Source organism: Gorilla gorilla, chromosome 19, assembly GCF_029281585.2.
Source record: "Gorilla gorilla gorilla isolate KB3781 chromosome 19, NHGRI_mGorGor1-v2.1_pri, whole genome shotgun sequence".
NCBI classification, from domain to species: Eukaryota; Metazoa; Chordata; class Mammalia; order Primates; family Hominidae; genus Gorilla; species Gorilla gorilla.
In genome coordinates this window covers 57132432-57145147 of record NC_073243.2, presented here as the reverse complement: position 1 = coordinate 57145147, position 12716 = coordinate 57132432, and the positions used below count along the sequence as shown (strand labels likewise).

At 38.9% G+C, this 12716-nt stretch overlaps 1 protein-coding gene across 1 annotated transcript in view; it reads left to right on the top strand.

Moving 5' to 3' along the window:
• Positions 1 to 11879, top strand: part of ITGA2 (integrin subunit alpha 2) — a 105286-nt gene extending 93407 nt beyond the window's left edge. Inside the window, exons 27-30 of the mRNA XM_004058870.5 lie at positions 569 to 682; positions 4182 to 4271; positions 7173 to 7289; positions 7747 to 11879. Of these exons, the coding sequence (XP_004058918.4) occupies positions 569 to 682; positions 4182 to 4271; positions 7173 to 7289; positions 7747 to 7827 (402 nt within the window). The 3' untranslated portion in view covers positions 7828 to 11879. The remainder of the gene's footprint in view (positions 1 to 568; positions 683 to 4181; positions 4272 to 7172; positions 7290 to 7746) is intronic.
• The last annotated feature ends 837 nt before the right edge of the window (positions 11880 to 12716 follow it).

The window sequence follows — 12716 nt, the reverse complement described above, 5'->3', positions numbered from 1 at the left end:
CCACCACTATAGTATCATACAGTGTATATTCACTGCCCTACACATCATCTGTGCTCTGCCTATTCATCCTGCCCGCCCCACTAGCCCTTGGAACCACTGATCCTTTTTCTGTTAACTTGTTTAAAAACCTAGGGAGTCTATAATTAGGTTTCATGACAAATTGTAGTACATTTTGTGTATGTTTAATAATTTATTTAACTAGTACATTGTTGATAAACAAGTTACAGTTTTGGGGGGGTTGGTTTTTAGGTTTTTTTACTCTTAGAAATAGTAGTGCAATAAACAGGCTTGGGGTACTTTGTTCCACATATTGCTGATTATCTCCTGAGGCTATCTATACAGACAGGAAATGGATGGGGTAAAGAGTGTGCACTTGGTACATTTTGAGATATAGTCCCACAATCCCTTGAAGGAGGGCAGGAGAGTTAGAACTACTAATAGCTCATGAGATTGCCTGTTTCCCTAGGTGTGTCCCAGCACTGAGTTTTATCTAGCTTTAAAATTTTAGCATTTATTTTTAACTCTTACTAACTTGCTCTCTCTTTTACCTTTGACTCAATACTATAAGAATTGCAGAACTGCTTCCTGTAGTAATGTTACCTGCTGGTTGAAAGACATTCACATGAAAGGAGAATACTTTGTTAATGTGACTACCAGAATTTGGAACAGGACTTTCGCATCAGTAAGTATCAGTTTTATTTGTTAGATTTATCAATAGCAAGGAAATGTAAGTCTGCACTGACAAGTTCTTCCCCTTTGACAAAATAAGTATTCTGGCTAATGTCTGCAATGGCCAAATAACCCAGAGCATTTTACCCTGAAAGGCAGCACACTTCCATCGCTTTCCAATGCTCATCCAATTTAGCAGTGCCTCAGAGTCATCTGGGATACTTGTGAAAGGGTCTGTTTCTCAGACTCCATGCGACCTACCACATCAATGGGAATGGTGTCAAGGTCATCTCTGCGGCCCTGGGCTACAAGGGGCAGCCTGCTTTGTCCCCCTCTAGGGGTTCCCCCACTCTTCATCTTCCCAGTCTCCTCTGCCACACCCAAATCAAAATGTCTGTGTCTCTGTCTCACTCCTTGAGCTCTCAGTTAATTGTATGATTGATCTCAAACCACCTAGTAGATGAATCTAGCATAAAGATATGTCTTCCTATATTACAGCCAGGTCATCACCCTGCTCTCCTGTTTTACCGTTTCCCTGTTGGGAGAGCCCAGTGGGCACATGACTTTCTAAATCATCTCAATCCCCATGAAAGTTTGAAGAAAAAGCCAAAACAATGTCATTGTTTTTTTCCATATGGCAACTGTGAGTCTGCTCTAGTGATATTTGCTTTCAGCAGGGATTTTGGTAGCTAGAATTTCAGTCTGGCATGAAAAAATATAAGGATAGACAGGCCTCCTTAAACTGGACTGCTTGTGTGGCTAGCATTCCTTTTACTGACATGGGCTCCAATTGAGGAAGAAAAACAGAAATTAGTCTGAAACCTCCTGGGGATCTTTGCAGCTCTTACTAGATTTTTTTTTCTTTTTAACAAATAAATCAGTTCCCAAGGTGCTTACAACCAAACGCTACTCATTTTTTTTTTCTGTTTATCATTTCATGATCTCTCCAATAAACCCACTTCCTGCTATAGAGTTTTGTAAAACTGGAGAACTCAGCACCCTCCAAACTCTTCCCTGGAGTCAAATATAAGCAATATTCTTGGACAAAGACATAGAAGAAAACGGAATAGTAAAAGTTAGAACAAAATGCAGAATTGGGGGAATGTGGAAGTGAGGAGTTGAATATTTCTTCTGGCTTGCTTGCTTGCTTTTACTTTGTTTTCTTGTTAGTTGCATTTGCTTTCAAGTCTTCGGGACAATTCTAGGTCCTTTAAGATGTGAAGCGTGCCGTTAGTTGTACCACCTTACCAGCTGCTGCAGTGTGGTGCTCGGTTTTGCTCCATTGGTTCTTGGCTCCTTGGATTTGAGGAACAAATGTTTTCATAGCAAATTTTGCCAACTGGAAGGAACACTGACTGTTGCACATCAAAATGCACACATGCCAGCTCTGTAAAACACATTTGGATTTTCTTGAGTTTAAGACTACATCACTTTAACTGTGAAACTTTTTAAAGTACCTTCCCAACGATCTTCAGAAGCAGTTTATTTCTGGGAGTAAACTTCCTAGAAAGTGTAGTATTTATGCTGCTTTAATGTGGCTATGGTGGTTAAACTAAGAAAATACCCTTGAGATGTCAAGGTATGTCAAGTGACATACAAGGATTGGTGTCAAGTCCTACATATCTTCCTCCTTCATGAAAAGTCAAATGTTTATCCTCGCCTTGCTTCCAGCAATTTAAGCAGCAAAGTGGGTGTTTCTCAGACCACTTAGGAGATCCAGTCTGAAATATGGATCTCATTTCCTGTATTTGAACCCATTACTGCACTGCCTTCTGTTGCTACCCTTTCTCTGATGTAGTGCAAGGCAACTTAACATTTCAAGTAATTTCATTACAAAGTGATTGATCAGGCCTCCAAATTGATGATGGAGTTGCTGCCATTTGTAAGGAGAAGCCTTGTTGAACGCTAGCAGGTGCGTTACTTCACTCTCCAGATGTGTGTGGCATGCTTACCTCTACTTGTTAACCCTGCAGGATATTGTATGCCTGTGAGAAGGGCCTATTTTGAGAATGCTATAAGAAAAATTCTTTCATCTTTAGTCTTTGGGGATTATGAAACCAGCATTTACTTAACTGCTGCTTTTTTTCTTAAACTTAAACCATTATCAGTACTCTTAATGTTTCCCCCAATAATATGTTTAAGAGACTGGTGAGCATGGTTAATTTCTGATCCAATCATCTATCTTGAGAAAATTAACAGTAACCAGAGACTGAGCCAGTGGAAAGGAAATAAATTGCTCAGTTTTTGGAAATACATTCTTTCTGGCTCCCAGATATTGTTCAGCAAATTACCTCATAGAGTATGTCCAATAATGTGCCCTAGTAACCAGAAAAACTGAGTCCTAGTAGCCACAGCATGTGAAAGCAGCTCTAACATCTAAGCGCTGCATTCTGCTTCACAGTAGCATCAGACCTAATGTAGAGAAAATAGTGAAATATACACATCAATAATGTTTCTATTGAAAAAATAGACTTTTTTTTTTTTTTTCCCCAGACAGAGCCTTGCTCTGTTGCCCAGGCTGGAGTGCAGTGGCTTGATCTCAGCTCACTGCAACCTCTGCCTCCTGGGTTCAAGTGATTCTCCTGCCTCAGCCGAGTCGCTGGGATTACAGGTGCCCACCACTACGCCCGGCTAATTTTTTATATTTTTTAGTAGAGTCAGGGTTTTGCCATATTGACCAGGCTGGTCTTGAACTCCTGACCTCAAGTAATCTACTCGCCTTAGCCTCCCAAAGCGCTGGGATTACAGATAGGAGCCACTGTGCCCTGCTGAAAACTAGGCTCTTTTTCTGTAACTAGATGGAGGAATGAATGTAAAGTTATTTCGAATTAGTAAGTTACCAGTGACATCAGCATAAAATATTCCTATATACCTGCCCCAAATTAAGTATTATTTGATAGAAACACTTAGATAGGAAATCTGAAGTTATACTGATGTGATATAACAAGCTGAAAGGTTCAGGGCCATGGGTGGTCAAGTTCAAGTGCACTTTTAAACACTATCATTTTACACACATGTACCCAGAAGGAAAATTCTCTTACCTTTTAAATGTTGGTTTTCCATTCCATTGTGTGACTTATTCAGGTAAGTATACAAAGATGCCAAGTTTACAATTTTCTCTCATGTCACAAACTTATTTTTTAAAAAATCTGAACTAGGATCTTCCCAGTTAAAAAGATTCATTTTTAAATCCTCACTTTTCAACCCAGTTCTCAAGTTCAGATCTCCTCAGGGAGATATTTTAACCTACTCATGTCTGGATCCCACCCCAGAGAGCTGATTTGTGGTGGCAAGGTGCAGACAGACATGTATTAAAATTACCCGAGGTATTTCTGACGGGCAGTCCTGTTACACAGCACTGGTTTAAGCACACACAGATTCTGGACGGGTCTTCAGAACCATTTGCTCTTGTCACATTCCACCAGGAAATAAATACATAAATCATAAGCATGCCAGCTTCTCTGCATTTGCTGCTGCTACGATAAAACATATTCCTTATTCTTATGTTCCAGTCAACGTTCCAGACAGTACAGCTAACGGCAGCTGCAGAAATCAACACCTATAACCCTGAGATATATGTGATTGAAGATAACACTGTTACGGTGAGCATATCACACCCTTCCCTGTGAGCCTCAGGGTCTGTGATGGCATTCCATTTCTAAAAGCCTGGAATAGTCACTCTTCTTACCTACATGTATGTAGAAGTATCTTACTAAAACTTTAAAGATCTGATGTTTATTATGTTGAGATTTTGGCGAGGGTGTGTGCTACTTAAAGAGTTCAGTGATACACTTGCCTTCCTCCATGCCCCCCCACTCATGTCAGCAAAGCTGGCTTTCCTAGAAGTGGTGATCCAGTGAGAAGTACAACAAAAGGGGCTCTATGTTCTTTGGGACTCCATGGTGTCTCTTCTCATGACTAAGCCAGCAGCACCAGTTCTTCCTTTCTCCTCCTGCTTACACAAAATGGTCTGGAGCTTAGGCCACAAAACTTAATCATGCTTATTTAAATCATAAATTGTATTTTGAAAAATTTTTAAGGAAAGGTACTGAAGCATGCTTAATAAATAATGCATTTATTAGAGGGTTTTAAAAAATAGTTCTCCTTACAACTAGACACTGACACTGTGTGGCATGTCCATTCATTAGATCTTACATTCTGGAGGACTATAAATGGTCCCCTTGATTAAAAAAAAAAAAAGCTTTTACAGAGAAATGTACTTTCACAGAAAACAAAGGCTCTCTGTTCTAAGAGCTGGCATGAGATAATTTTCCTCTGCACTGACTCTCTGGTTAGAATATGCCATGTTTAGATACAGTGGGATTTCCATGCCCAGCTAATCTGCTGGCGGAGCCCTGAGCATTTTCCTCCCAGTGCTTGTGTTAGGAGTTGAAAGCCAGTTTAAGAGTCTGCCCCCAAGGCCAGCTTGGCAGTTGGCCTCAGTCCACTGCTCTGGCTTGGTCAAAAAGTTATGGCCCCATGAACTATGGGCCTCCTCACTCCATGCCTGAGAGTGAAGCTCACAGCACTGGGGCCCCACTCTTGTCCAAGGGAAAATGATTCCACACAACAGAGCACACTTCTCTGCCTCTGGTTTAGGAGCCTCAGTGAAAGCCTACACCCTCTCTTCAGAGACTGGGGCCTGGAAAATCAGAAATAGAGCCAAAGGAAATGCAGACTTCAAATTCAAAATGCTATGAACTTAGCATAGGGCAGAAGTATTATAGATTTTTTTTAAAAGCTCATTTTAGAAAAACATAGTGTTCAGACAGTATGTGAAACTCTACTGAAGACTGTTTTTAGAAAGCAGTATTAAATATATTAATTGGAAATTCAAATGAACAATTTTAATAAATCCATTAGATTCTTCTTTTATTGGTTTCCTCTGAGCAATACTAATAAATAACAGAAGCCAATTACTAGGTGCAAAAGTAATTGTGGTATTTGCCATTAAAATTAAAGAAAGGCTGGGCGCAGTGGCTCAAACCTGTAATCCCAGCACTTTGGGAGGCCAAGGCAGGCGAACCACCTGAGGTTGGGAGTTCGAGACCAGCTTGGCCAACATAGTGAAACCCTGTCTCTACTAAAAATACAAAAATTAGCTGGGTGTGGTGGTGCACGCCTGGAATCCCAGCTACTCAGGAGGCTGAAGCAGGAGAATCGCTTGAACCTGCGAGGCAGAGGTTGCAATGAGCTGAGATTGTGCCACTGCACTCCAGCCTGGATAACAGAGAGAGACTCTGTCTCAAAAAAAAAAAAAAGGTAAAGAAAAAGTACTTTTAATGGCAAAGACTGCATTACTTTTGCACCAGCCTAATATTACTCAGTTGTGTCTATGAAAAATTTTTTAATCTAAACAATAATTTGGATAAATTTTTGAATAAGGTATCTAACCTAAATAATAACTTCACATGTTCCTAAGTATCTGTTACATTTATTTGAATGCCTGGCCCACTTAAAAATCTGATCCACAAAATGCTATAGTCATGGGTCCATAGGGATCTGTGGTTCCCTGGGTTAGAAAGCTGTGGAAAAGAGAGAAGTAGGCTTATGACTGCCATTAAGCAGTGAGCTACAAGAATTTATCATCACTTTATTCATAAATTGATAAAGCCTTACATTTTAGCTCTTGAAGATACAAATGAAAGGAAATACAGTCACCAAGGCCAGTTGCAAGTTTAGCCCAGCCCATAAATTTATGACAAAAAGCAGCTCATCTGCCATTGGAATTTAATGTTAAATCAAGTAAATAAAACACATATTATCCTCTTCTTTTGCTTCTAAATATAGCTCTTTAGGAATATTTTCTAAAGAGAATGCTTGAGACACTTTCCCCAATTAATTAAATTTCCCCTAATTAACTGAAAACTGAATATACAGTTTTACTGTTAACACTCAGGGCAGCCATTCCATTACAGCATCTCAAAGATTGCCAGGAAGCAGATATAAAGAATCCTAAGTAGCCTGAAGGACAACGTTCCCACTGAAAAGGTCAACTTGACCCTTGAGATATTATTTCTACTTTTCCAACAATATCAACTTGGAATGAGGTTTAAGTGAAACTAGTATTTTAGACACCCAATACAAAGCTGTTGTTTCATCACCATGAAGTTGGGTTAAAGAGTTTCTTCGACTCCCTTCCCCAAAGCTGTTTGCTTTCACTTGATGATGCTTTCACTTGATTTGAACGTATGCCAGAAATGGAAGTTTCTATTTCATAAGTAAAATAAGCATCTGAGATTGTCAGGCATGATGTAGCCACAAGACACTGATGTAGTTAAAGCGGAGAAACTAGAAAAGTTGTATTTTTTAGCTGGTTGGACTTTGCAGGAAGATTTTTTCTAAAATTATTCTGACAATGTTTGAGATACGCCATCATGAGCAAGTCATGTCACCTTTCTAGAGCTGAAGACCTTCACTTACAGAATTAGAGAATTGGACTAGACCATCTCCCCCCTTTTTTGTGGTATTAAAATAACTCAACTGTGAACTTACATTTCCAGATTCCCCTGATGATAATGAAACCTGATGAGAAAGCTGAAGTACCAACAGGAGTTATAATAGGAAGTATAATTGCTGGAATCCTTTTGCTGTTAGCTCTGGTTGCAATTTTATGGAAGGTAAGAAAAGCTTTATATTTTAAAATACAGGGCTCCTGAAGGCCAACCTTGAATTTGCTTACAAAACATCAACTTCAGGTTTTATATGGTACCTTCTCTATCACAAGGAGAAAAGAAATGCAAATTTGTTTATAATTTCTTACTTATGTCATTAAAAACAACCAGTAAGGATTTTTTCTTCTTTTAAACCTTCCTTTCATCCAGAGCCCTGAATGTTTTGTTCAGCTTCAAATAAGTAGACGCTGAAAAATGTAGCTTTATGCAATGCAGCTGAGCTCTCTGGATGTAAATTTCCTTCTAGCAGGTGATAGATATCAGGTCATCAGTCTGCACACCTCCCTTCAGAGCCTCAGGGATTCCCAGAGGTGCGTCAGAGGACGTGGGCAGCCAAGGGGGTCAGAGGCACCTTACAAAATAAGCCACGGGTGGTAACATTCTTATATCATCACCTTTACAGCTCGGCTTCTTCAAAAGAAAATATGAAAAGATGACCAAAAATCCAGATGAGATTGATGAGACCACAGAACTCAGTAGCTGAACCAGCAGACTTACCTGCAGTGGGAACTGGCAGCATCCCAGCCAGGGTTTGCTGTTTGCGTGAATGGATTTCTTTTTAAATCCCATGTTTTTTTATCATGTCGTAGGTAAACTAACCTGGTATTTTAAGAGAAAACTGCAGGTCAGTTTGGAATGAAGAAATTGTGGGGGGTGGGGGAGGTGCGGGGGGCAGGTAGGGAAATAATGGGGAAAATACCTATTTTATATGATGGGGAAAAAAAGTAATCTTTAAACTGGCTGGCCCAGAGTTTACATTCTAATGTGCATTGTGTTAGAAACATGAAATGCTTCCAAGCATGACAACTTTTAAAGAAAAATATGATACTCTCAGATTTTAAGGGGGAAAACTGTTCTCTTTAAAATATTTGTCTTTAAACAGCAACTACAGAAGTGGAAGTGCCTGATATGTAAGTACTTCCACTTGTGTATATTTTAATGAATATTGATGTTAACAAGAGGGAAAACAAAACACAGGTTTTTTCAATTTATGCTGCTCATCCAAAGTTGCCACAGATGATACTTCCAAGTGATAATTTTATTTATAAACTAGGTAAAATTTGTTGTTGGTTCCTTTTAGACCACGGCTGCCCCTTCCACACCCCATCTTGCTCTAACGATCAAAACATGCTTGAATAACTGAGCTTAGAGTATACCTCCTATATGTCCATTTAAGTTAGGAGAGGGGGTGATATAGAGACTAAGGCACAAAATTTTGTTTAAAACTCAGAATATAACATTTATGTAAAATCCCATCTGCTAGAAGCCCATCCTGTGCCAGAGGAAGGAAAAGGAGGAAATTTCCTTTTTCTTTTAGGAGGCACAACAGTTCTCTTCTAGGATTTGTTTGGCTGACTGGCAGTAACCTAGTGAATTTTTGAAAGGTGAGTAATTTCTTTGGCAACCTTCCTCCTCCCTTACTGAACCACTCTCCCACCTCCTGGTGGTACCATTATTATAGAAGCCCTCTACAGCCTGACTTTCTCTCCAGCGGTCCAAAGTTATCCCCTCCTTTACCCCTCATCCAAAGTTCCCACTCCTTCAGGACAGCTGCTGTGCATTAGATATTAGGGGGGGAAAGTCATCTGTTTAATTTACACACTTGCATGAATTACTGTATATAAACTCCTTAACTTCAGGGAGCTATTTTCATTTAGTGCTAAACAAGTAAGAAAAATAAGCTCGAGTGAATTTCTAAATGTTGGAATGTTATGGGATGTAAACAATGTAAAGTAAAACATCTCAGGATTTCACGAGAAGTTACAGATGAGGCACTGGAAGCCACCAAATTAGCAGGTGCACCTTCTGTGGCTGTCTTGTTTCTGAAGTACTTAAACTTCCATAAGAGTGAATTTGACATAGGCAAGTTTGTTCAAAAGGTAGATCCTGAGATGATTTGGTCAGATTGGGATAAGGCCCAGCAATCTGCATTTTAACAAGCACCCCAGTCACTAGGATGCAGATGGACCACACTTTGAGAAACACCACCCATTTCTACTTTTTGCACCTTATTTTCTCTGTTCCTGAGCCCCCCACATTCTCTAGGAGAAACTTAGAGGAAAAGGGCACAGACACTACATATCTAAAGCTTTGGACAAGTCCTTGACCTCTATAAACTTCAGAGTCCTCATTATAAAATGGGAAGACTGAGCTGGAGTTCAGCAGTGATGCTTTTAGTTTTAAAAGTCTATGATCTGGACTTCCTATAATACAAATACACAATCCTCCAAGAATTTGACTTGGAAAAAAATGTCAGAGGAAAACAGGTTATCTGCCCATGTGCACATGGACAACCTTGACTACCCTGGCCCGGCCCGTGGTGGCAGTCCAGGGCTATCTGTACTGTTTACAGAATTACTTTGTAGTTGACAACACAAAACAAACAAAAAAGGCATAAAATGCCAGCGGTTTATAGAAAAAACAGCATGGTATTCTCCAGTTAGGTATGCCAGAGTCCAATTCTTTTAACAGCTGTGAGAATTTGCTGTTTCACTCCAACAAAATTTTATTTAAAAAAAAAAAAAAGACTGGAGAAACTAGTCATTACATTAGCTTGATAAAGAATATTTAACAGCTAGTGGTGCTGGTGTGTACCTGAAGCTCCAGCTACTTGAGAGACTGAGACAGGAAGATCACTTGAGCCCAGGAGTTCAAGTCCAGCCTAAGCAACATAGCAAGACCCTATCTCAAAAAAATGACTATTTAAAAAGACAATGTGGCCAGTCACGGTGGCTCACACCTGTAATCCCAACACTTTGGGAGGCTGAGGCCGGTGGATCACAAGGTCAGGAGTTTGAGACTAGCCTGGCCAACATGGTGAAACCCCATCTCTAATAATACAAAAATTAGCTGGGCGTAGTAGCAGGTGCCTGTAATCCCAGTTACTCGGGAAGCTGAGGCAGGAGAATCACTTGAACCCGGGAGGCGGAGGTTTCAGTGAGCCGAGATCGCGCCACTGCACTCCAGCCTGGGTGACAGGGCAAGACTCTGTCTCAAAAAAAAAAAAAAAAAAAAAAAACAAACAAAAAAACAGTTAGTACTGTATATGTAAATACTAGCTTTTCAATGTGCTATACAAAGAATTATAGCACATCCTTCCTTTTACTCTGTCTCACCTTCTTTAGGTGAGTACTTCCTTAAATAAGTGCTAAACATACATATATGGAACTTGAAAGCTTCGGTTAGCCTTGCTTTAGGTAATCAGCCTAGTTTACACTGTTTCCAGGGAGTAGTTGAATTACTATAAACTATTAGCCACTTGTCTCTGCACCATTTATCACACCAGGGCAGGGTCTCTCAACCTGGGCGCTACTGTCATTTGGGGCCAGGTGATTCTTCCTTGCAGGGGCTGTCCTGTACCTTGTAGGACAGCAGCCCTGTCCTAGAAGGTATGTTTAGCGTATGTTTAGCAGCATTCCTGGCCTCTAGCTACCCGATGCCAGAGCATGCTCCCCCTGCAGTCATGACAATCAAAAAATGTCTCCAGACATTGTCAAATGCCTCCTGGGGGGCAGTATTTCTCAAGCACTTTTAAACAAAGGTGAGTATTCATACAAGAAATTTAGGGGGAAAAAACATTGTTTAAATAAAAGCTATGTGTTCCTATTCAACAATATTTTTGCTTTAAAAGTAAGTAGAGGGCAAAAAAGATGTCATATTCAAATTTCCATTTTATAAATGGTGTACAGACAAGGTCTATAGAATGTGGTAAAAACTTGACTGCCACACAAGGCTTATAAAATAGTAAGATAGTAAAATAGCTTATGAAGAAACTACAGAGATTTAAAATTGTGCATGACTCATTTCAGCAGCAAAATAAGAACTCCTAACTGAACAGAAATTTTTCTACCTAGCAATGTTGTTTTTGTAAAATAGTTACCTATTAAAACTGTGAAGAGTAAAGAAAACTAAAGCCAATTTATTATAGTCACACAAGTGATTATACTAAAAATTATTATAAAGGTTATAATTTTATAATGTATTTACCTGTCCTGATATATAGCTATAACCCAATATATGAAAATCTCAAAAATTAAGACATCATCATACAGAAGGCAGGATTCCTTAAACTGAGATCTCTGATCCATCTTTAATATTTCAATTTGCACACATAAAACAATCATATAAACAACTTTGTAGGACTATGCCCTTTTGTGTACATTCAGGCATACCCATTTTAATCAATTTGAAAGGTTAATTTAAACCTCTAGAGGTGAATGAGAAACATGGGGGAAAAGTATGAAATAGGTGAAAATATTAACTATTTCTTTGAACTCTAAAGACTGAAACTGTAGCCATTATGTAAATAAAGTTTCATATGTACCTGTTTATGTTGGCAGATTAAGTCAAAATATGAATGTATATATTGCATAACTATGTTAGAATTGTATATATTTTAAAGAAATTGTCTTGGATATTTTCCTTTATACATAATAGATAAGTCTTTTTTCAAATGTGGTGTTTGATGTTTTTGATTAAATGTGTTTTGCCTCTTTCCACAAAAACTGTAAAAATAAATGCATGTTTGTACAAAAAGTTGCAGAATTCATTTGATTTATGAGAAACAAAAATTGTAGTCAACATAAACTAGTTAATAGTTTTTCTCATATCCAAGTATAACAAACAGAAAAGTTTCATTAATTGTAAGCCACTTTTCTCATACCACATTATTGAATATTGTTACAATTGTTTTGAAAATAAAGCCATTTTCTTTGGGCTTTTATAAGTTATATATTTTACTATTTTTATCTTATACATTCACTTTGCTCACATCCAAGACTCAATTTAAGAAGACTGAGGCTATAATTAATTTGCCGTAAGTGTCCAGTCTATGTTTCTAGCAGTGACCACAAGGATCTTTTGTAAGACTCTTAAACTGCCTTCGAAGTTTTGAGACAGTGTAAAGCATTGCTCCTCAAAGTGTGGCCCAGGGACAGATGGTGCTGCATCACCTGGAGCCTGTTAAAAACACAGATCTCAGGGGCCACTCAAAACTATTCAAGTCAAATTGTAAGTTCTACAGCATCCCCAGGTGATTCATATTGCATTGAAGTTGAGAAGCACTGCTCTAAAGCTTACCTTTTGAAATAAAATGTGTGCTTGGAATAGAGAGGGAAAAAAAGTCAGCCAAACTGCTGCAACATGCAAAAGCAGAGTCATCTGCATAGTTTAAAAAAAAATCATCATAAGCAGGAAGGTTTAAATATTTTTAAAGAGTAAATATGCTGAAATAAATATGCTGTAAGTTATAAAGTAAGTACACGTTGGGCTCACAGACTGCCATCGCTGTACAGATGGCAGAGTAATGCAAAGACAGGGTGGAAAGTGTGTGTGTGCTGCCATAAACAGCGATGCACCAGCATCTCCATTCAT